The following is a 23,749-nucleotide window of genomic DNA, read 5'->3' as shown; positions in this document are numbered from 1 at the left end:
AGGAGATGACCAGAGACTGCGGACACAGTACAGGAGATGACCAGAGACTGCGGACATAGTACAGGAGATGACCAGAGACTGCGGACATAGTACAGGAGATGACCAGAGACTGCGGACACAGTACAGGAGATGACCAGAGACTGCGGACACAGTACAGATGATCAGACTGCGATGACCATTCACAAAGCGAAGCGCATGCGCAGTGGGCACCCGGCTGTCACAGAAGCCAGCGCGGGAAGACTGTGCAGCGCTGGAGCGAGGAACAGGTAAGGCCCTGCAGGAGACAACAGCTGAGCGACCGGCCCGGTATTCTGACATGGTGGCGGCAGAAATACCGGACCGGCCGCTTTATATTCGCTCCATAAGACGCACTGACATTTCCCCCCCTTTTTTGGGGGGAAAAAAGTGCGTCTTATGGAGCGAAAAATACGGTAAATGGTAGCCCCAGTAGTAATTCCCTGCGCACCACCTGGGATCCCTCGGCCCACGTTCCGGACCCCACAGATGAGCTGCCCAATATATAACTTACGGCCCTCCACTAGTGATTCTGCGAACGCCACTGAGGACTCCAGGAATCTGTCGAGCGGGAATTGACATCATCAGCCGGCACACAGAGAAGGAAAGCCCAAATCTCACGAGATCTCGGGCGTCGCGAGATTTGGGCTCTCCTTCCTGCGCCGGCTGATGATGTCAAGAGATCGCTGGAGTCCTCAGTAGCTTTCAGGGAATCACTACCGGGGGCCGTAAGTTATATATTTGGGTAGCTCACCTGTGGGGCCGTTTCAGTCCAGAACGCGGGCCGCAATTGGCCCGCGGGCCGGACTTTGGACATGCCTGCTTTAAGATCACAAATCATCATTTCTGTCTGCTGCTTCTTTCCTCTGCTATCGGCATGAATCAGGTCTCACAAGTTTTCCTGACACCAAGAGAAAAATGGTGACGGGGAGGGCCTTTCAGCAGATTGACAGCCTCAGCATTGTTCCTGTGTGTTGTGGGGGGGGGGGGGGGGTGTGTCTTCACTTCAGTCAACTGTCAGACCGCTCCTGCAGTGTGCAGTAACTCAAGCTTTTTTTCTGAACTCTCAGACAAGCTTTTAAATTGTGGACTTTGAACAGATGTAGAAAAGGCTGCAGATAAACAGGTACAACGTATGTATGAGAACTTGTTTCATCTCTGTATCACTGGAGGCCAGTCACTGGGTATATGTAAGGGCACATTTGTGCCACAGCTATCTGCATATAATAGCCTAGGGTCGCTGTTTCGAATCCCAACCATGGCACCGCCTGCTTGGAGTTTGCATGTTTTCCCTGTGCCTGCGCGAGTTTCCTCCAGGTACTCCAGTTTCCTCCCACACTCCAAAGACATGCTGGTAGGTTAATTGGCTCCTGTCTAAATTGGCCCTAGTATGTGTATGTATGAATGTGAGTTAGGGACCTAAAGTAGGCCATAGACGGGTCGAACATCGGCCAATTTAAAAAAAAAAAAAGAAAAATCGGTAGTTCCATCAGCCAACGTTACCACCAGCGTTAAAAAAAATCGGCTGATTTTCGACCCGTCTATGGCCGGCATTATCCCCATAACTTCTGTCCCTTGCAGAGACAGGGGAGCACATCATACAATGTGACAGCAATACAAATACATTATTTGGATTACAATGTTTTTATTTGGATACAAATGGATACATTTGTTGCAACCGCAAGACTTTTTCATATAAAATATATTAGCAGACTGGACTTCCAGTTCATAGGAAGGATTCGGGTGTCTCCCATTCCTATGAAAGATTCACTTTAGCAAAATAAAATTTCTTCTTCTCCTTCTTCTTGGCTCATGCGCAGATTTTTTTATCGGTAAAATGATCGGCCGATTTTCCCATCATTGCCGGGAAAATCAGCCGATCGTCAAAATCGACCGTGAATTTTCCAACATGACCGATTAAAACAAAAATGTGCCAAAACCCCGAAAAACTAATTCCTAAACTGTATATCTTGGATAATTAAGTTAATAAATACGTTTTTACTATGGGTTGGGTTTAGGATTACCCAACCTACGAACAGCATCACCTGTCACATACCATTCTGTGTATTTAAATGTGGTCATCAGTTGTTGGTTGCATGTGATTTTAACCCCTTCATGCCGGCGCCTCCTGGCCCTTTAAGAGTTTCAGAAGCCGGGAGGAGGGCTGGGGTTTAGGGTCATGTGACGCGCCGTAACGGTGGTCACTTGATCGGGAAAGGTCCCGATCGAAAGAGGAGATCGGGACCTTTCCGTGAGTACCGGACATGTGGGCTGGGAGCACGCAGGGCGCGCACTCTCGGCACATATGTCCTTTTTTAATAGAGCGCAAATGTGCGGCCGCTCGGTGTCTAGGCCCAGACGCCGGGAGGTCGCACATTTGCGTGCGGCCGGCGTCAAGAGGTTAAAGAAAACCAATCGTTAACCTCCCTGGCGGTATTCCCGAGCGTGGCTTGGGGTAAAGTTTCAGTACCAGAAGCGGTAACCCCGAGATACACTCTTGAATACCCTTCTGCACTTACCTTGTCCTTCGCTCCCGCGATGTCCCTCCTGCAGTGTCCCCAGCCATCTCCTCCGGCTGGTGCCGGCATCTGTCTTCTGATTTCCGTCCCCTGTGACATCGGGACTTACAGGGACGGAAATCGGTGGGAAATTTAAAAATGTTAAAAAGTGACATTCACTAAAATACACTAAAATCACATAGTAAAACATTCCTGTATCAAAGCATTTCACATACATTTTGTCCCGAGTGCTTTGTCCGGCGCCCTGCCTGCATTTTTACTGTTCTTTCTGCCTGGAAACTGAGAAACGTCCATGGAGTCCAAAAAGCGTCCCTTTAGGTCAAAAGCGGTTTTAGACCAGCTAGAGAACAGCGATAGTAAATCAGAACCACTTGCAGAATTGAGTGATAATGATTTGTGGGGGAAATTCATCATCAGACACGGAAAACGATTTTGCGACTAAGATCAGTGATGTGCGAACTTGGCGCTCTATTTCAAATTTCAGTGTTTTTGGTTTGATTATATTATTGAATTAAATTTATTATAATATTTTTTATGATTATTTATTAAATTATAATTTATGATTTCGGGTTTCAAATTTTATCATACCCGGGATGTTTACTAGACTCTTGTTTGGACAGATTTCAGTGAGTTATTCCTAAAAATGACAGGCCGACAATAAAAAAAAATACATATTTCCATGCAAAAAAATGTACCGCTTTGAGCACAGAAATACTGACATAATCAGACCACTAGGGAGGCTACGGGCAGAAACAGAGGACTATCCGTATACCATAGACTGGTAAACATGTTTGTTGCATGAACGAGTTCCTGTGGCATTGCAGCAGCCTATGTATAGGAATATGTAGGTGTCTGTTTTTGGATTTTTTTTATTCCTTGGATGTGATGTTTCCACTAAAATTTTTTTTTTTTTTTTTTTTTTTTTGCAGGTGTTGGGGAAATCATGTAAACCTATTCCAGGTGAGATGATCGGCTTCCTCTCTCTCTCAACTCAGAGGTTTTTTTTTTTCCCCATTATGGGCAAATGCCGCTTGATTTTAGGTGCATTCAAGCTGCATTTGAAATTTAGTCACTTCTAAGATCATTCAGAGTTTATTAACAAGTACATTTCATCTCCTTCTGAGCTATAAATACAATTTCATTAGCCTTTAAGGCAGAACTATACCACACTACAGCGCTGCAGCATCCACAAGCTGGTGCGACTCTTTCTAGGCGAAGGCTCTTTATAGGCAGGTAAGAATCCTTTTTTTTTTTCAGATGAAACAGATGAGGGAATTCAGTAAATTCCTTGAGACATTTTTCTGGTGCTGTGGCCCTTTAAAATGGCTTGCACCAGATTCAAAAACTCCTTCTGGCTGTTTTGGTAACTTTACCAACACACGTGGCAGATTCAGATTCTAAGGCCACTTTTACACAGTGGTGCTATTAATGCACTCAATTAAAAAAATAATTACCATCAGTTCAAAGATAATGAAACTGAAAGTTGGCGTACAGAGACAGGCAGAGTGTCTTCTCTGTACACTGTGTAGAAAACCTAGCAATCAGTGAAACGTGGCAGATTCAGATTCTTAATAATGCCACTTTAACACAGCGGTTCTATTAATGTGCTCAATTGAAAAAAAAAAAATTACCCCCAATTCAAAGATAATAAAACTCAAAGTTGGCGTACAGAGACAGGTAGAGTGTCTTCTCTGTACACTGTGTAGAAAACCTAGCAACCAGTGATACGTTTCAGATTCTTAATAATGCCACTTTTACACAGTGGTTCTATTAAATGCGCTCAATTAAAAAAAATAATTACCTCCAATTCAAAGATAATTAAACTGAAAGTTGGCGTACAGAGACAGGTAGAATGTCTTCTCTGTACACTGTGTAGAAAACCTGCTAGAAACCGGTGATACGTGGCAGATTCAGATTCTTAATAATGCCACTTTAACACAGTGGTGCTATTAATGCACTCAATTAACAAAATAATTACCTTCAGTTCAAAGATAATGAAACTGAAATTGGCATACAGAGACAGGCAGAGTGTCTGTTTCTGTAGGCTGTGTAGAAATACCTCCTAGCAACCAGTGATACTGTGAACGGAGCCTGATGGGGAAGCTGAGACACTAGTTCTCATCCAGTGGGTGTATTCTGGCTGTCTATTGGCTAAGGATCTGATCACTCCCTGCTGTCAATCACAAAGGAAGCAGACTTGATGGGTAACTAGTATTTGTGAATCCCCACCAGGCTCCGCCTACCCAGCTCTAAAACTCCCCCGCTGCTACTTTGCCGGTGTAAAAGCTGCAAGGGCAGGAGCGTCTGCAGTGTCCTTATGGGCAATGATGTTAGTGCACCTCCACATGTGGTGCATACCTCAGATTCATGTACCCATTTACAACAAGTACATGGATCTGTTGCCCACGCCGATATATTGTCATGTGGAGGCACCTCGAAATTGGGAAGCGTTTCTTACACTCTGTGAATTTCCCTAACTCTTCTGTAATGAAAACCCTGCCTGTCCACATTCTTTTATTATATTTTCTGCAAAGTGCCACTATATTTGCCTCGGCTCCAGTGATGCATCATCCTGCTGCCCCCCGCCCGGCCTCTGACATATTCGGGTGGCCGGCTTCCAAGTCTTGATCGTCGACCGCTGTCATTGGCAGAGGGGAAATGACGTCACTCCCGCGCATGCGTGGGAGTGCGGTCAGATTTGGCTTTGCTGAATTTGTACAGTGAACTGCTCAGGGCCATGGATAAGGGGGGTACCACCAGTCCTCCAGTACGGGGCCCAGGCCAGCAAGGGGGCCCAGGAAGATGGGTGAATCGGATGTGGGTAGGGAGGGTGAACGGCATGGTGGGGGGGCAATTACTGGACAGATCCCCTGTATGGTTCGCTCTGTGACAGCTGAAAGCTGTCTTCTTCTCCTCTCTCTCCTACTGGCTTTTAGCTGCTGCAGAGTAATTGCGGTATATATACTGGGATTTTTTTTTCCTTCTTACTAGTAATAGTGGTGATCAGCGCCTTATAGTGGGACTGTAGCGGACATTCTGACAATGGGGGGAACTGACTTGGTGTCACTGACATCCCCAGTGACACCAATACAGTGATCAGTGCTAATAAAAAGCACTGACACTGTGCTAATGGCACTGGGCAGGAAGGGGTTAACATGAGGGGCTATCAAAGGGTTAACTGCACTGTTTTACTATATGCTGTGCTTTACTATGTAAGCACATTGCTTTATATGGCTGTGCTATGCAGAGCTATACAAAGCAGTGTGCATGAGATGACAGCGGAGAGATCTGTATTGTTTATATACAGGTCTCTCCCGTGTCGGTGATACACGGCGATCGCAGGGTGGCGGCAGGGAATCACCGGCCGGGACCCAGTGATCGACAGGTGAGGTCGCCAAGAGTAATTGCCCCTCTGCCACACCCATCACCCTCCCAGTGCACCATTAGTTTCTACATGCTGCCCAGGCCCCCCTGTGTGCTCCTACCCCCAGAGTGCTTCCTGCTTCCCTCCTCTGCCTCCCACTGGCAGCTGGAAGCGCACAATAGGATCCTTCAGGATGGAGAATGGGGGAAAGGTCCGGTAAATATGTCACATTTACCAGCCCCTCTTTTCCTGAATGAACACAATAAATGATTGGTACTGATCACTCATTGTGTTCATAACTGAAGCGTAGTAAAGCGTTTTTTTGGGGGGGGGGGAGGAGGGTGGGCTGTCAGGTTAGCTGTATGGTGACCCGTTGTTTCTAACAGCAGCCCTGCATGCGTCGCTCACTGTACAGGCGCAGACAGGCAGGTAAGTAACTTTAATGCAGAAAAGACAAAGCATGTCTCTTCCTTATTAGAATTCCTGGCTGTTCACATTTTTTTTTTTTTCTTCCTAAAGTTCCACTTTAAGAACATTCTGAACTAGAGAGCAGCACAACTCCCCTGCAGCCTCCCTGCTGTGTTCAAGTCAATATATTCTGCTTGAACTCTGAATTAAACATTTAGGATCTGTGGCAGTGAATGTAAAATTCTATGTGGAAGATGAATGAAAGGGTGATCACCTATTGTATCTCCCAGATACTCTAATGTACCATATTAGTTACTTGTCTCCACCCTCTACCATAAATTATTTAGTAAAAGACTATTTTTAAAACGCCAAGTAAAGGTGTCCCCACAATGTGCACTTACCTGGCTCGGTGCCCACGCTGTTGAACTCCGCTGGATTGAGGAGAGAAGCTTGCGTCCAGATTTCTGCATTTGATGCTTCCGGATGTGCTGAATGCTGCTGACCTCCACTGTGCTTTGTGGTCACCTCTGCTGGCCCCCTTCATCACTACAGGGTAATGAACCGCAAAACACAGCAGGAGACACTGGCATGCCACGTTCTTGGAAGGGTGCCCGATTCTGGAGATCTTTTAACCACTTTCCGTCTGGCCGTTGTATATAAATGGCCGGACGGTGGCAGTGCAGGGTCAGGTGGCGGTTTATAAACCGCCTGCTTGTGCGCGCTCCCTGGGAGCGCGCAGCACCCCGATCCGGTGCCCGCTGTGTCCTCCGGACACAGTGCAACACAGATCGTCGGATGGGACCTCTGTGCGAGGTCCCGATCATGTGATCACTGATTGGCCAATCAGTGATCACATGCAGAGTAGTAAGCAAGATGTCACTTCTGACCTCATTGCTTACTACGTGTGAAATCTGTGAATGATCACAGACGTCACATGGTACAAGGCTATTCACAACAGGCTTGTACCATGTGACAAGCTGTGACCAATCACAGCTCACACAATAGTTCTCAATGGCTGCAAGAATGCAGCTAGAGAGAAAGAAAAATTATTGCTTTTACAGCCTTTATGGGTGTAAAAGCAATCAGTGTAAAAAAAAAGAAAAATCTTCATCACCCCCCACAAGTAGTACAGTGTCATCATGGTGACATTGTACTGCTAGGGTGACAGTATGTAAAAAAAAAAACATAAATAATAATAGAAAAAAGTCATCACCCCCCACAAGTCATTATGGTGACACGTGACTACTAGGGTGACAGTATGTAAAATAAATTTAAAAAAATAAAAATGTAAAAAAAAAAGTTTAAAAATTATAATTTTTGGTTATAAACTAATTTGTTTTTTTTTTTTTTAACTAAAAAGATAACGGAATAAACTTTGGCCAAGATTTATGATGAAATACTGTTTATTTGCAAAATTTTTATAAGAAAAACACTTTTTTTCAAAATTTTTGGACTTTTTCATTTACATAGCAAAAAAAATTAAAATCCCAGTGGTGAATAAAAAATTCATATGGGTACAGTGTTGCATGACCACGCAATTGTCATTCAAAGTGTGATAGCACTGAAAGCTGAAAATTGGCCTGGACAGGAAGGGGGTAAAAGTGTCCGGACTGGAAGTGGTTAACAAGAATGATCCCTTCAACCCAGCGGCAGGCTGCCCTTTCAGACATCCTTCTGAAAATGCAAGATGCCTGGCTGTTGTTCTGACCCTTTAGATCCAATACTTTCTGGATACTTATGCATGCAGGAAATTTTACAGTAGGATCTGATGTTCTTGCATGCTTCTTCCACGTCCGTAATTCAAAGTATGAAAGCCATGTTCTGAAGGAGCAGACAGCAATGTCTACCCCTGTGATGAGTTTCTGCATCACAATTGGAATATAGGCCTTGGCATGTACACAGGAAGCATGGCCTACCAGATCAGCACTTCAGTTTTTTGTTTCGGCATAGCTGTAGTTTACCAATTACTGTTGATCTGAAAACCCTTGCTTGTGATGCAGGCAGGGGCGGACTGACCATTCGAGCACTCGGGCACTGCCTTAGGGCCGGGGGTCAGTAGGGGAGCCCTTGAAATGCCCCTGGTACCTTTTTTATAGGCTTTTCTGGGTGTGCTTTGAGTGTGGGCAAGGACACGGGCCCCATGATCCCCTATTCCCCGGGGGCCCCATGAGTTGTCAGTCCGCCCCTGGATGCAGGACAGCATTTTTCTGAACACTCTCAGCAGACAATTTGCTATCTTTCACATACAAAAAAAACTTTAAGGATGTGTCTTCTGACTCATGGGTTCAAAGCCTTTTTGAAAGTAAAGGGAGAAGGTTGCACAGCATCGGATTTAGGAAGAGCACCAGTGACCCTGTGAGGTGCACTCTGGATTCCTGCTGCAGTGAAATACAGAAATCTCAAACTAAAATACAGGTGTACCTCAGTTTACGAACGCCTCGGTTAACGCATTTTTTGGTTTACGAATAAAAATAATGCCTTGGTTTACAGATTTATTTTCGCAATACGAACAGATTAATTGGTTTTCAATGCATTTACGAATTAATTTTTAATCATGTCCCTGTACAGTATTTATGCCTTTAAAGTGCACTTTATAAAGAGCTTTGAACAGATAAAAGACTTTTTTTTTTTTTTTTTTTTTTTACTTCTGGAACGGATTAATTGGTTTTCAATGCATTCCTATGGGAAACCGCATTTCGGTTTACAAATTTTTCACAATACGAAAAGTCCAGCAGAACGCATTAAATTCGTAAACCGAGGTACGCCTGTAATAGAATTAAGCATTTGACTTTAGCTGAGCTACAGCACTTGCTTAAAGTGGTAGTAAACTGCCAAAAAAAAAAAATTTCCCATGCAAAATAATGTCATAATGTACTACTATGCATCATATACTAGCATATTATGAAAGGCGTACCTTAGAACGAAGCCCTCCAGCGGTGCGCTGTCACCGCTGACAGCTGCCATCTTCACCCGGACTTCCTTCCAGGTTCTCAGGCTGTGGCTGCTTGGATGACCAAGCCACGATGACGTCACTCCTACGCATGCAGGCAGAAGTCACGGCCACGGCACAGAGCTCTGAAGGAGTGGCCTAGGGTATGCCGTTCCTTTAGAGCGTATGTGACGTCATCGGCTGCGGGGACACTGAATATCTCCTAAATGGTGCACATTTAGGAGATCTTCCTTGTACCTAGAGGTAGGCTTTATTATAAGCTCACCTGTAGGTACAAGTGTCCAGTGGGAGGTTACTTCCACTTTAATGGTATCAATACCTCATGGCAGCACAGTGGCAAAGTGGTTAGTATTTCCACCTAGTGGCACTAGGGTCGTTGGTTCGAATCCCAACCACGGCACTGCCTGACTGGAGTTTGCATGTTCTCCCTGTGCCTGCGTGGATTTTCTCGGGGGAAATCTGGATTCCTTCCACACTCCAAAGACATGCTGGTAAGTTAATTGGCCCTAGTACGTGTATGTATGAATGTGAGTTAGGGAAATTAGAGGTGTAAACTGCTTGAGAGCAGGGACTGAAGCGCTGAGTAAATTGATGCCGCTATACAAATGCCCATAATAAATAAAATAAGTCAATCAATATATCAATGTATTGCTTTCACTTGTTTGGAATCCCTCTTCTCTAAAGTATTAATGTGTCAAGCATTTATAACTTTATATTGATAGGTTCTTTTCTTTCCTTAGTTATGCTCCTTGGTGTTACCATCCTCAGGAAGAAGTATCCCCTGACCAAGTACCTGTGTGTCCTCCTCATTGTAGCAGGCGTAGCCCTGTTCATGTATAAACCCAAGAATTCCGGCCCCTCTGACCACGTGTTTGGCTATGGAGAATTATTACTGGTAAGGATTGGATTGCAGATTCCAAAGGTTGTTTCAAAGGACCTCTAAGAAAAATATGAATATTTCCCAAAAATATATATATAAAAAAAAAAACATACTGATGTACAGCGCTTTCTTAACCACTTCCTGTCCAGCCCATGTATATAAACGGTCAGACGGGAGCAGCGCAGGGGCGGGTTGCCGTTCATAAACCGTGCCCGCCATTTTAGCCTGTGCGTGCTCCCAGGGAACACCGATCAATGTACGGGACCTCTGTGTGAGGTCCCGATCATGTGATCACTGATTGGCCAATCACTGGTCACATGCAGAGTAGTAAGCAAGATGTCACTTCTGACATCATTGCTTACTACCTGTGAAATCTGTGAATGAACACAAGGTACAAAGCTATTCACAACAGCCTTGTACCATGTGACAAGCTGTGACCAATTACAGCTCTCACAGTATTTCTCAATGGCTGCAAGAATGCAGCCAGAGAGAGAGAAATGATTGCTTTCACAGCCTTTATGGGTGTAAAAGCAATCAGTGTAAAAAAAAAAAAATCTTCATCACCCCACGCAAGTAGTACACTGTCACTATGGTGACACTGTACTGCTAGGGTGACAATATGTTTAAAAAAAAAAAACAATATAAAAAAATAAAATAAAAATGTAAAAAAAATAATTTTTGGTTATAAACTAATTTGGGTTATTTTTTTTTACTAAAAAGATAGCTGAATACATTTTGGCCAAGATTTATGAAGAAAGAGATTATTTATTTGCAAAATTTTATAAGAAAACACTTTTTTTCAAAATTTTTGGACTTTTTCATTTATATAGCAAAACAAAAATAAAAAATTCCCAGTGGTGAATAAATACCACCAAAATAAAGTTTTATCTGTCTAAAAAAAAAAAAAAAAAAGTAAAACAATTCATATGGGTACAGTGTTGCATGACTGCGCAATTGTCATTCAAAGTGTGACAGCGCTGAAAATTGGCCTGGACAGGAAGGGGGTAAAAGTGTCCGGACTGGAAGTGGTTAAAACTACAAATCTACATTTTTGGAATGCAATATGAAAATTTCCCAAAAATATATATAAAAAAAAAAAAAACCATACTGATGATCAGTGAACATCTAGCAGCTAAATTAGGAATGTGCAAAAAAAATTGCCCCAAGCAAAAAAGCCAAACTTTTAAATAGGTTTGCTGATAAAACAACAATATAAATATTCACCTACAAAATATATAAAAGCTAAAAAAAAAAAAATCCTAGAAGGACCCATTGCCCATCAAACAACCCATAAAGGTTGTAAAAGCAATCATTTCTCCTTCTCTCTGGCTGCATTCTTGCAGCCGTTGACAACTACTGTGTGAGCTGTGATTGGTCACAGCTTGTCACATGGTACAAGGCTATTGTGAATAGCCCTGTACCATGTGACCTCTGTGATCATTCACAGATTTTACACTTAGTAAGCAATGATGTCACAAGTGACATCTTGCTTACTACTTTGCATGTGATCACTGATTCAGTGATCAGTGATCCCATGATCGGGACCTCGTACAGAGGTCCCGTACGACGATCGGTGTTCCACTGTGTCCAAAGGACACAGCGGGCACCGGATCATGGTGCTGCGCGCTCCCAGGGAACGCGCACAAGCGGGGGCGGGGAGGCCGTTTATAGACGGCCACCCGACCCTGCACTGCCAGCGTCTGGCCGTTTATATACAATGGCCGGACGGGAAGTGGTTAAATGACGGTGACTGATTCACCACCAGTGAATGTTTGGTAAAATGTACACTCCCTATATGCCTCTAAATCTCGGTCTTCTGTTCTGTCAGCTGCTGTCTCTGACTCTGGACGGTCTTACAGGAGTGTCTCAGGATCACATGCGAGCGCATTTTCAGACCAGCTCCAACCCAATGATGCTTCATATTAACCTCTGGTCAAGCCTTTTTCTAGGAGCAGGTAAAAATGTTTTTCCATTTTTTTTTTTTATCCACTTAACACAGCCCACCCAATTGTTCCACATTGCGCTCGGTACATTTTGTACTATTGCACTTAGCTAAGCTAATGGAAGCATTTTGTTCTCAAAGAAAGGTTCCATTAAAGCAGTGTGTTTCTCAACTTTTTTCCAGTCAAGGCGCCCTTGAAAAGAATTTTCAGTCTCCAGGCACTCCAGTTTAAAGCTTGGTTCACATTACTGTGTGTCGTGGTAAACACAAAATTGACAAACGCACTGCTCTTTGGTAGACGTGCAGGGGTGCTGCTGATTCCTAATGGTACGCCATGTACTGGGACTCTGAATGTGAGTCACAGATGGTGATGGTGCCGCTTGTTTTTTTAAATAAAAGGTTGGAGACCTCTTTCCCTGCGTTTTCTATGGGTAGGGCAGCTCATTGAAAGGATTGGGCTGCCCTACACGTAGAATGCAGCTGCACAGCTGTGAGCCAAGGTCTCATTTACATGTGAGTTTGGGGGGGGGGGGGTAGTATAACCATGTGGTTGAGCCATTTTGGCCACCCCCAACTGCTCCCCACTTTTAGCTGCATTGGCAACAGGGTAGTACACATGCTCTGGTTGTGGCTGGAAATATATCCCCCAGGTGAATGAGCTGCCCCACCACTGTGTGCATTGCATGTGCTTGCGGCATGGGAATACTGCATGTAGGGGGTAAAACAGGTGACATATGACCTCTAAACTGCCTGCCACATGTCTATAAAGGGAATCAGCATGAACCGCTTTTCACACACACTCCTATACACACATTCATTCATACACACATTCATTCATACACACATTCATACACACATTCATACATACACATACACTTATGAACACATTCATACACACTGTACATACATTCATTCATACATACACACACACACCTACCTATAAACACATTCATACACACACACACCTACCTATGAACACATTCATACACACACACACCTACCTATGAACACATTCATACACACACACACCTACCTATGAACACATTCATACACACACACACCTACCTATGAACACATTCATACACACACACACCTACCTATGAACACATTCATACACACACACACCTACCTATGAACACATTCATACACCCCCCCCCCCCCACCTATAAACACATTCATACACACACACCTACCTATAAACACATTCATACACACATTCATACACACATTCATACATACACATACACTTATGAACACATTCATACACACTGTACATACATTCATACATACACACATTCATTCATACATACACACACACACCTACCTATAAACACATTCATACACACACACACCTACCTATGAACACATTCATACCCCCCCCCCCCCCACCTATAAACACATTCATACACACACACACACCTACCTATAAACACATTCATACACACCTACCTATAAACACATTCATACACACACACACCTACCTATAAACACATTCATACACACACACCTACCTATAAACACATTCATACACACACACACACACACACACACCTACCTTTAAACACATTCATACATATACATAAAGAAACACACACTGACCTACTTATAAACACATTCATACATATAAGGACACACACACACACACACCTACCTTTAAACACATTCATACACACACACACCTACCTATAAACACATTCATACACACACACACACACACCTACCTTTAAACACATTCATACACACACCTATAAACACATTCATACATATAAGGACACACACACAAACACACACACACACCTATAAACACACACACACCTATAAACACATTCATGCACGCCCTAAAGGGACTGTGGATGGTTTGGTGTATACCTCCTTTTTATGTTACCTAGAGGATTAAAATTAATACATTAAAATAAAAAAAATTATATATATATATTTACTACTTTTCAGCCAGCCAACGGAAGGCTTGAGGCTACAAGTAGTAAAAATGTAAATATTTTTATCCAATGTATCTATTTCTTTTTCAGTCCATTGAGGACTGCTGCAGGTTTGGAAACTGGCAAACAGAAAAATTCTAAGCCAACTTCCGTGTAACCCCTTCTCTGCCTAGCATCCCTGATTTTCTCCTTTGTGTGTTTTTGTTTTTTTTTTTTTTTCTCCTGTCACTCTAAGATTCATCACTGCATTTCTGCTTGAGCTGGTCTCTATATTCCAGGTTAGCAGCTATTGGGATTAGCACTTCCTCAGCCTAGCTTTGGAGGTCATATCTGGACCCTGTTGGACTGGGACTAGTCTGCATGTGTTCTACATTGTAGTGCATTCCAGACCCGAGTGTACTGTCTTCGTTAAAGCAAAACTTCACCTTAAAGGGGAAGTTTCTGCTTTACGTCCTCCTCCCCTCCTCTACCACTTTTGGTACATTAAAACATTTTTGGGGGTGGAGTGGGTACCTAGTTTTGCCTAGACCAGGGGTCGGCAACCTGCTGCTCTCTAGCTGTTGTGGAACTACATTTCCCATGAGGCATTGCAAAGATTACAAAACTGACAGTTACAGCTATGACTTGCAGAGGCATGATGGAACCTGTAGTCCTGTGGCTCTCAGGTTGCCTACCCCTGGCCTAGACAATCTGAGCAGACGTTCAGCCCCCGTGGACGCGAAGAACCGGCCCAGGTGAGGACAGGGCTGGATCCCTGGACAGGTAAGTGTCCTTTTTATTAAAAGTCAGCAGGTACACTATTTGTACTTGCTTTATATATTTTTGTGGGGTACTGAAGATGCTCTTTAACCACAGAGCACTTTCCAAGTCCAGAGCCATGGTACAGGCCGAGGTGTTCCTGTCTCTAAAAGCTTATTTTGTGAGTAAAGCCGTTTGTTCTGATGCTCAGGCAGCTACTCACTGTTGTCACCATTAACCACTTCAAGTCCGGACACTTTCACCCCCTTCCAGTCCAGGCCAATTTTCAGCTTTCAGCGCTATCACACTTTGAATGACAATTGCGCGGTCATGCAACACTGTACCCATATGAATTTTATGAAGTGTTTTTCTTATAAAATTTTGCAAATAAATATTTCATCATAAATCTTGGAGAAAATTTATTCTATCTTTTTAGTAAAAAAAAAAAATAACCCAAATTAGTTTATAACCAAAAATTTATTTTTTACATTTTTATTTTTTTTATATATTTTTTTTTTTGTTTTTTTACATACTGTCACCCTAGCAGTACAGTGTCACCATGGTGACACTGTACTACTTGTGGGGGGTGATGATTTTTTTTTACACTGATTGCTTTTACACCCATAAAGGTTGTAAAAGCAATCATTTCTCTGTCTCTCTGGCTGCATTCTTGCAGCCATTGAGAAATACTGTGAGAGCTGTGATTGGTCACAGCTTGTCAGGTGGTACAAGGCTGTTGTGAATAGCTTTGTACCTTGTGATCATTCACAGATTTCACACGTAGTAAGCAATGATGTCAGAAGTGACATCTTGCGTACTACTCTGCATGTGATCACTGATTGGCCAATTAGTGATCACATGATCGGGACCTCACACAGAGGTCCCGTACAGCGATCGGTGTTCCCTGGGAGCACGCACAGGCTGAAATGGCAGGCGCTGTTTATGAACGGCAACCCGCTCCTGTGCTTCTCCCGTCTGACCGTTTATACACATGGGCTGGTCATTCACTGATTTCACTAGTAGTAAGTAATGATGTCAGAAGTGACATCTTGCTTACTACTCTTCATGTGATCACTGATTGGCCAATCAGTGATCACATGATCGGGACCTCGCACAGAGGTCCCTTACGACGATTGGTGTTCCACTGTGTCCAGAGGACACAGCAGGCACCGGATCGCGGTGCTGCGTGCTCCCAGGGAGCACGTACAAGCAGGGGGCGAGGAGGCCGTCTATAAACAGCCACCTGATCCTGCACTGCCACCGTCCGGCCATTTATACTGTGGTAAGGGTTAAGGATGAGGGACCCAAACAATGACATGATCTGCAGGGTGGAGCGATGTGCACTTCATGCTTTCTTTCCCTCCATTCAGTCTGGATGAAGCACCATCCCACTGCTGCTCCTGCTTGTGATCCACCACGTGTACTGCTTGCTTTTAAAAATGATATTTAATTATGTAAGAATACAGAACTGCATTAATCTGTATCTTTTACATCTGCCTGGAGGTGAAGTTTAGTTGTAAAGTTAAGGCGTATACAAATAACTTGAGAATATCACATATCTGTTTTTTAAATTTGTAGATTTTGAAAAGAATAAAAATAAATATAAACAGGGGCGGACTGACAACCCATGGGGGCCCCCAGGCAATAGGGGATCATGGGGCCCCTGTGTCCTTGCCCAAACTCAAAAAAGCCTATGAAAAAGGTACCAGGGGCATCTCATGGGGCCCCCTACTGACCCCAGGCCCTCGGGCAGTGCCCCAGTTTCCAAATGGTCAGTCCGCCCCAGATGATAACCCAACTTTAAACTACTATGTAAATTTGAATTTAAGTCTCCCTTTGTGCAACATCCTTTGTGCATGTTTGAATGAGGATAGAGCTTACCTTCCAGGATGTAACAAGAGCTGTTCAATATCCGCAGCGCCATCCGTCCTCTTGATGAAAGGGAGATCATAGATGTCAGAATAGCAGAGAGGGAAATGCCCAAAGTGTGTGCACCGAGAGCCCAAAGTGTGTGCACCGAGAGCCCAAAGTGTGTGCACCGAGAGCCCAAAGTGTGTGCACCGAGAGCCCAAAGTGTGTGCACCGAGAGCCCAAAGTGTGTGCACCGAGAGCCCAAAGTCCACATGGATGTCCAGGAGTTTGATGAAACAGGTAGAACTCTTAAGAAGCAATGTTAAGATGGAATTCTGGAAATTAAATGAATATTTGCAGATTTTTTTTATGAATGTTCCCTGGCTGTAGAAAACAATAAAATAGAGTATGTGACAGATGAGAAGACAGAAGATAGAAAATCTGGGTGCCACATATAAAGGAGAATATAGATTTTTTTTTAGTGGTACACCTCAGGCACACATTTTGTGAGTAAACCCGGCTCTGCACTTGGATGTCTGCCCCTCACTATTCTAGCGAGCCAAAGTTGACTTTATCTGTCCTTCTTACTAAAAGTTGTTTGGTGTCAAACCCAGACAATCCATATCTACTGTATTATCTTCAATGAACCTTGCCAGCCAATATTACAACAGGTCTGAATGGCCCCCAGCTACATAACCAGAGCTAATAGATCTTCTGATGCCTGTGCACCATTATTACAATATGAAGTCGCTTTCCAGTACCCAGGAGGTATTGAGGAGCAAGGAAAAGAATGGGCATTGACTCCTCACTGAAGGCCTTATTATTTAGGTGCACAAAATTATTGCAACTAATAAGCCTTCAACTTAACCACTTTCTGGCCGGCTCATGTAGCTCTACTGCTACAGGGCGTCCGCTCTGTGCAGAATCATGTATATGTACGCGATTCTGCTCTTCCAGCTAGGGGGCGCATGTGCCTGCCTAGCGTCGCTGTCATTGGCTCCCTTACAAGTCAATCACTGGTTCCCAGTCAACGGTTCTTGGGCGATTCTCCTGTCAGCGGGGATGTGCTGGTTTTTATTTCCCTGCAAAGCAGGGAATTAAAACCAGCACATCCCCTATTAACCCCCCTGGCGGTATTCCTGAGTGTAGCTCAGGGTAAAGTTTCAGTACCACAAGCGGTAACCCCGAGCTACACTCGGGCTTACCATGCGGTGCTGCTCTGCGATCCCTGAGTCGCTTACCTTGTCCTGCGCTCCTGCGATGTCCCTCCTGCTGTGTCCCTGGCAATGTAATCCGGCGGATGCCGGCATCTGTCATCTGGGTTCCGTCCCCTGCGAGCGTCGGGACGTACGGGGACGGAATGGAGGGAAATTTGAAAATGACAGAAAGTTACATTCACTAAAATCACATAGTAAAACATTCCTGTATCAAACCATTTCACATACATTTTGTCCCGAGTGCTTTGTCCGGCGCCCTGCCTGCATTTTTACTGTTCTTTCTGCCTGGAAACTGAGAAACGTCCATGGCGTCCAAAAAGCGTCCCTTTAGGTCAAAATCGGTTTTAGACCAGCTAGAGAACAGTGATAGTAAATCAGAACCACTTGCAGAATTGAGTGATAATGATTTGTGGGGGAAATTCGTCATCAGACACTGAAAATGATTTTGCGACTTTGCTCAGTGATTGCGAACTTGGCGCTATATTTCAAATTTCAGTGTTTTTGGTTTGATTATATTATTGAATTAAATGTATTATTTTATTATTTTTTATGATTATTAAATTATAATTTATGATTTCGTGTTTCAAGTTTTATCCTACCCGGGATGTTTACTAGACTCTGGTTTGGACAGATTTTAGTGAGTTATTCCTAAAAATTACAGCCTACAATAAAAAAAAATACATATTTCCATGCAAAAAAATGTACCGCTTTGAGCACAGAAATATGGACATAATCAGACCGCTAGGGAGGTTAAACAGTACACACACTAACATTCCCTGGCACACAGTTAAAGCTGAGTTCCACTTGGCCTATAAAAAAAAAAAAGTCAGCAGTTACAAAAGCTGTAGCTGCTGACTTTTAAAAAACAGCCACTTACCTGTCCCTCGGTCCCGTGATGTCTCCCCCGCAGCTCGTTTCACCGGCCGTCCTGTATTCCAGGAGGCCGGCATCTTCAATGTGAGCACCCGGCTGTGATAGCTTGTGGCTTCACAGCCGGGTACCCACTGCGCATGCGCGAGTAGCGCTGCACTTCCTGAATGGTCCTGTAGTCTTTTGGGACCTGTCACGTGTGCCAAAAGGCTACAGGGAGAGGGGGAGGGAAGACACCTTCCGGTTCAGATCAACTAGGCGATCAGACCAGAAGTGGGAGCGGGTACCTTTTCAAATTCGGGTACCCGCTCCCCAAAGGTGCCAATCCTTAATGGGGAGCGGGGGAGCAGTCCTTAAAAGTGGAACTTCCTCTTTTGGGTGGAGCTCCGCTTTAACCCTTTGCCCCAGATGTTAACCTCTTCCTGCCCATTGTCATTATTTCTGTGACCGTTCATTACAGTGACAGTGTATTTGTGACACTGGAGATTTCAGTTGCCAGTTTGTGCCAGAATGCCTGCTGCACTATCACAGTCCCGCTATAAGTCGCTGATCGCCGCCATTACTAGTATCAAAAAAAAAAAATCCAGTATCTATACAATTTTGTAGACGCTATAATTTTCATGGAAACCAATTAATATGCACTTACTGGGATTTTTTTTTTTAACCAAAGACGTAGCAGAATACACTTTGGCCATAATTTATGAAAAAATTAGATTTAAAAAAAAAATTAATTTTTTTTTGGGTATAATAAATGAAAAAATCCAGTGGTGAGCAAATAGCACCAAAAGAAAGCTCTATCTGTGTGAAAAAAATATCAAATTTATTTGCTGCTTTTAATTAAATATCTGTCTGTTTCTTCTCCCTGCAAAGCAGGGAGAAGAAACAAACAGATTGTTCCCTCTGCACAGAGCCCTGTGCTGTTTGTCAACACAGAGCTATGATTGGACACAGCCGATTAGCAGGTCTCAGCCATTAATCATTGGCTGAAACCTGTTGACAAATCCTGTCCAATCACAGTGGGAGTCTGCGGGGGGGGGGGTTGGTTTTTAATACATTAAGTCAGCAACTTATGGAGAACAAATGTTCCAGCTTCATCACAGGCTGGGAGGATATTATTAGTCAGCAAAAGAAGTATTTTTAGACATGGTTCAGCCGTCTACATATTATTCTTCCCCATCCAGACTTCTTTTAAGGTACCTCTTGGGATCTGCTGATTTCCAGGGAGTTTGAGGTTCTGCAGTCTCTAGATTTCACAAATACAAAAAACAAAAAAAAACAAGCGCATCTAGTCCAGGTCAGTTCTGTTCACAAAAACACCTTGTTGGAGAAAATTTTAATGGCTTTAGGTAAGTTACATATACCCAGTGAAGTGACTATCCTCAGGTGATACACCGAGATGAAGCAAATCCTCCTACATAAGTTGTACCTGTTTACCTGCAGTTCTATTTTTAATTTTTTTTTTACAGCCTCCTAAAGCACATACATTACACAGGATTTCTGAGCTCTAGCAAGCAGGGGGATCTGACCTCACACGCCGCACAGCATAGCGCAGGGAACTTAGTGTAATCCAGTGTTTCTCAACTCCAGTCCTCATGGACCCCCAACAGGTCATGTTTTCAGGATTTCCCTCAGATGAAACAGCTGTGGTAATTACTAAGGCAGTGAAACTGATCAAATCACCTGTGCAAAATAATGGAAATCCTGAAAACATGACCCGTTGGGGGTCCATGAGGACTGGAGTTGAGAAACACTGGTGTAATCTGAGACCTGGGTGGAGGGAATGGACACCCCCCCCCCCACACACACACCATCACTTTTGACAGCCTCAGCTGTGCATGTTTGCCTATCGCCCAGGGGCAGGCTGACCATTTGGAAACTTGGGCTATGCCCGAGGGCCTGGTGTCAATAAGGGGCCCCATGAGATGCCCCTGGTACCTTTTTTTTTTTTTTTTTTTTTTTTTTTTTTTTTTTTTTTTTTTCCTGGGCTTTTTTGAGTTTGGGCAAGGACACAGGGGCTCCTTGATCCCCTATTGCCTCGGGGCCCCATGAGTTGTCAGTCCGCCCCTGCTATCACCTGCTCTGTGCTGGAGGTGAGAGCGGGGCTGTCCCCTGAAATTCTGTGCTGTCCCCATGCCTGTCAAGAGTGACTTGTGAAGATAGCAAACGGAAGAGAGGAGAGAGAAATTACACTAGGTGCTTTGGGTTGAAGCAAGTACACCTAATAGAATAATATGCTTTGTTCATTTTCCATTTTAGAGGTTTATAAGCACTTTAAACCTTAAGTTAGTTTCTTATAGTTTGGTTTTTTTTCAACTAATTCTTTCCAATCTTTGTTAAACAACATTTAATACAGGGAAAAGGATTCCGAGAACACCATGGGTTAGCTAAAAAGACAGCACAGCACACACTGCTTGTTTTAAGACTTTATCGGATATAAACTTTGAACTGATCTGCCTGATCTAGATATATTGCTTTTCATTCTGTTTTGGGGCCTATTCACATGGGTGCAAATATGCGTCTCCCATGCAGGGCCGTCTTTGTCCAGCATGGGGATACACAGCTGTTGTGTGCATCCCCGTGCCAGCATCCTATTAGTTTCAATTGGGACGTGGGTCTGCATGGGTACAGCTGCTGTGTCCTAATATAACATGCAGGCGGATGTGGATTCCTAGGCGCACACAGGGTGCGTACCCACACCCACATGCTATATTAGCACAGCCAGGTGCCACAATAGAAATTAAACTATAAAATATACAGGCATGCAGTTATTGTACAGATAATTAGAAGTTTCAGGTTATTCTCCCTGTATGGTAGGTATTAAGGCTGCAAATGGCATCAATTACCCCTCATTTGAATTGTAGATTCTTCTTCATAATTCATGGGTCTCCATACTTTTCTAAACATAGGGCCAGTTTACTGCCCTGCCAAACTTTAGTGGGGCCGGAATGGGGCCAGTGGGAGTAGAAATGCCTTGGTGTCAGTGGGAGTAAATTGTGTCCCCTCTTTCGTAGTAGGGGGAGGAATAGTTTCCCATGGTTGGTGTCAGTGGGAGGAATAGTGCCCTATCTGTGTCAATGGGAGGAATAGTTCCCCATCTTTATTGGTGGGGTGGGTGGGGGAAATAATGACCAATCATTGGTGTCAGTATGAGGAATAGTGCCCCATCTGTGTCAATGGAAGGAATAGTGCCCCATCTTTAGTATTGGGGTGGGGTGGTTGGGGGCAATAATGACCAATCATTGGTGTCAGTGAGAGGAATAGTACACCATCTGTGTCAATGGGAGGAATAGTGCCCCATCTTTAGTATAGGGGGGTGACACCAATCATTGGTGTCAGTGAGAGGAATAGTGCCCCATTGTTGGTGTCAGTGGGAGGAATAGTGCCCCATTGTTGGTGTCAGTGGGAAGTATAGTGCCTCATTGTTGGTGTCAGTGGGAAGTATAGTGCCTCATTGTCAGTATCAGGAACTATGTCCCACTGTTGCTGACAGTGGGGGGAATAAAAGCAAGCAAACGGCCACATCCAGCCCCCGGGCCACAGTTTGGAGACCACTGTCATGCATGGTTTGTCAGATGTCAATGTAATTGCCAATTGCGCATTACACCGTGGAGAGGGGCATACACAGCAGTTATGTATTCTAGTAAATGGTCAAGATCAGTGGTCTCCAAACTGCAGCCCAGGGGCCGGATGTGGCCCTTTGTTTACCTTTATCCAGCCCCTTTCCTCCCACTGATGCAAGGCACTATTCCTTACACTGCCATCAACAATGGGACACTATTCCTTCCACTGACACTGACAATTGGGTACTATTCCTTCCACTGACACCAACTAGAGGGCACTATTCATTCCACTGCCATCTACAATGGGATGCTATTCCTGTTACTGACTTCAACAATGGGGCACTATTCCTTCTATTCCTTCCACTGACACCAACTACAGGGCACTATTCCTTCTAGTGGCGCCAACTAGAGGGCACTATTCCTTCCACTGACACCAACAATGGGACACTATTGCTTCCACTGACACCAACAATGGGGCTCTATTCCTTCCACTGACACCAACAATGGGCACTATTCCACTGACAGGCCACAAGGTGGCACCACCACACTCACTATCTATATTTAGAGGGCAGGCTGCGGAGTGCATACCAAACAGAGGATGGCTCGGTGCGGGTTCAGGGAGACACAGTTTACTAGTCTGTAGTAGAGCGTACACACAACAAAGGCTTTTTTCTTTTTTTTTAATCCGGCACAAAGCATTATTCTGCAGGATTTTTTTTTTTATTTCAATCTTGAAAGGACAAGGGCTGTGAAATGAAGTCATATATTATTTAACGCATTCCATATGATTAATATACATATTTATGTATATGTAGGTGATTTGTTTTTTTTTTAATCTCAGAAATGAGACTAGATTATTATGCCTAGTTTAGCTTGGCTTTATGTTAATGTGGGCTGAAACTGGGAATCCTAGTTGTGAAAGGATGGCTGCCTTCGTCACCCTCCTCAGCAGCTCTGTATACACAATACTTCTCTAGGACAATCCATGAGTCCCGTTTCTGCTGCACACCGCTGTCCTGTTCACCGAGCTGCCATCCCCGGCTTATCTCACGTTTTATGTCTGTGAGGCCCCTCCTCTTGTAGGGTTATTATGGCCATATGCGCTTTGATAAACGATCAGTTTAATGTTCTATTGATTTCTCCTGATAAGAATAATCCATCTATAGCCGGCAACACATTCGATTGATGTGACAAACACAGGGAAGTGAATTCTGATCAATAGAGGATATGGTTGTGAGTTAGTGATTGCACCTCCGTTTTCCCCCCCATGCATTCTCCAAATCCCATCAATCAAAAGTGGCTGATTAGTGATTAGCACTTTTGTCTGGCAGCACTAGGGTCGTGGGTTTGAATCCCAACCATAGCAGTACCTGCATGGAGTTTACATATTCTCCCTGTGCCTGTATAGGTTTCCTCCGGGTACTCTGGTTCCCTCCCACACGTCAAAGACATGCTGGTGGTTTACATGGATCCTGTCTAAATTGTCCCTAGTATGTGT

At 44.0% G+C, this 23,749-nt stretch overlaps 1 protein-coding gene across 1 annotated transcript in view; it reads left to right on the top strand.

The window, feature by feature from the left end:
- SLC35B1 (solute carrier family 35 member B1) overlaps positions 1-23,749 on the top strand; it is a 63,833-nt gene that overhangs the window by 25,855 nt on the left and 14,229 nt on the right. Inside the window, exons 5-7 of the mRNA XM_089674493.1 lie at positions 3,464-3,494; positions 9,997-10,151; positions 11,965-12,091. Of these exons, the coding sequence (XP_089530619.1) occupies positions 3,464-3,494; positions 9,997-10,151; positions 11,965-12,091 (313 nt within the window). The remainder of the gene's footprint in view (positions 1-3,463; positions 3,495-9,996; positions 10,152-11,964; positions 12,092-23,749) is intronic.

Source organism: Staurois parvus, unplaced genomic scaffold (assembly GCF_062004578.1).
Source record: "Staurois parvus isolate SC_StPar_1 unplaced genomic scaffold, SC_StPar_1.0 ptg000151l, whole genome shotgun sequence".
Lineage (NCBI taxonomy): Eukaryota > Metazoa > Chordata > Amphibia > Anura > Ranidae > Staurois > Staurois parvus.
Note: the sequence above shows the minus strand (reverse complement) of the source record. Positions and strands in the feature narration are given on the sequence as shown.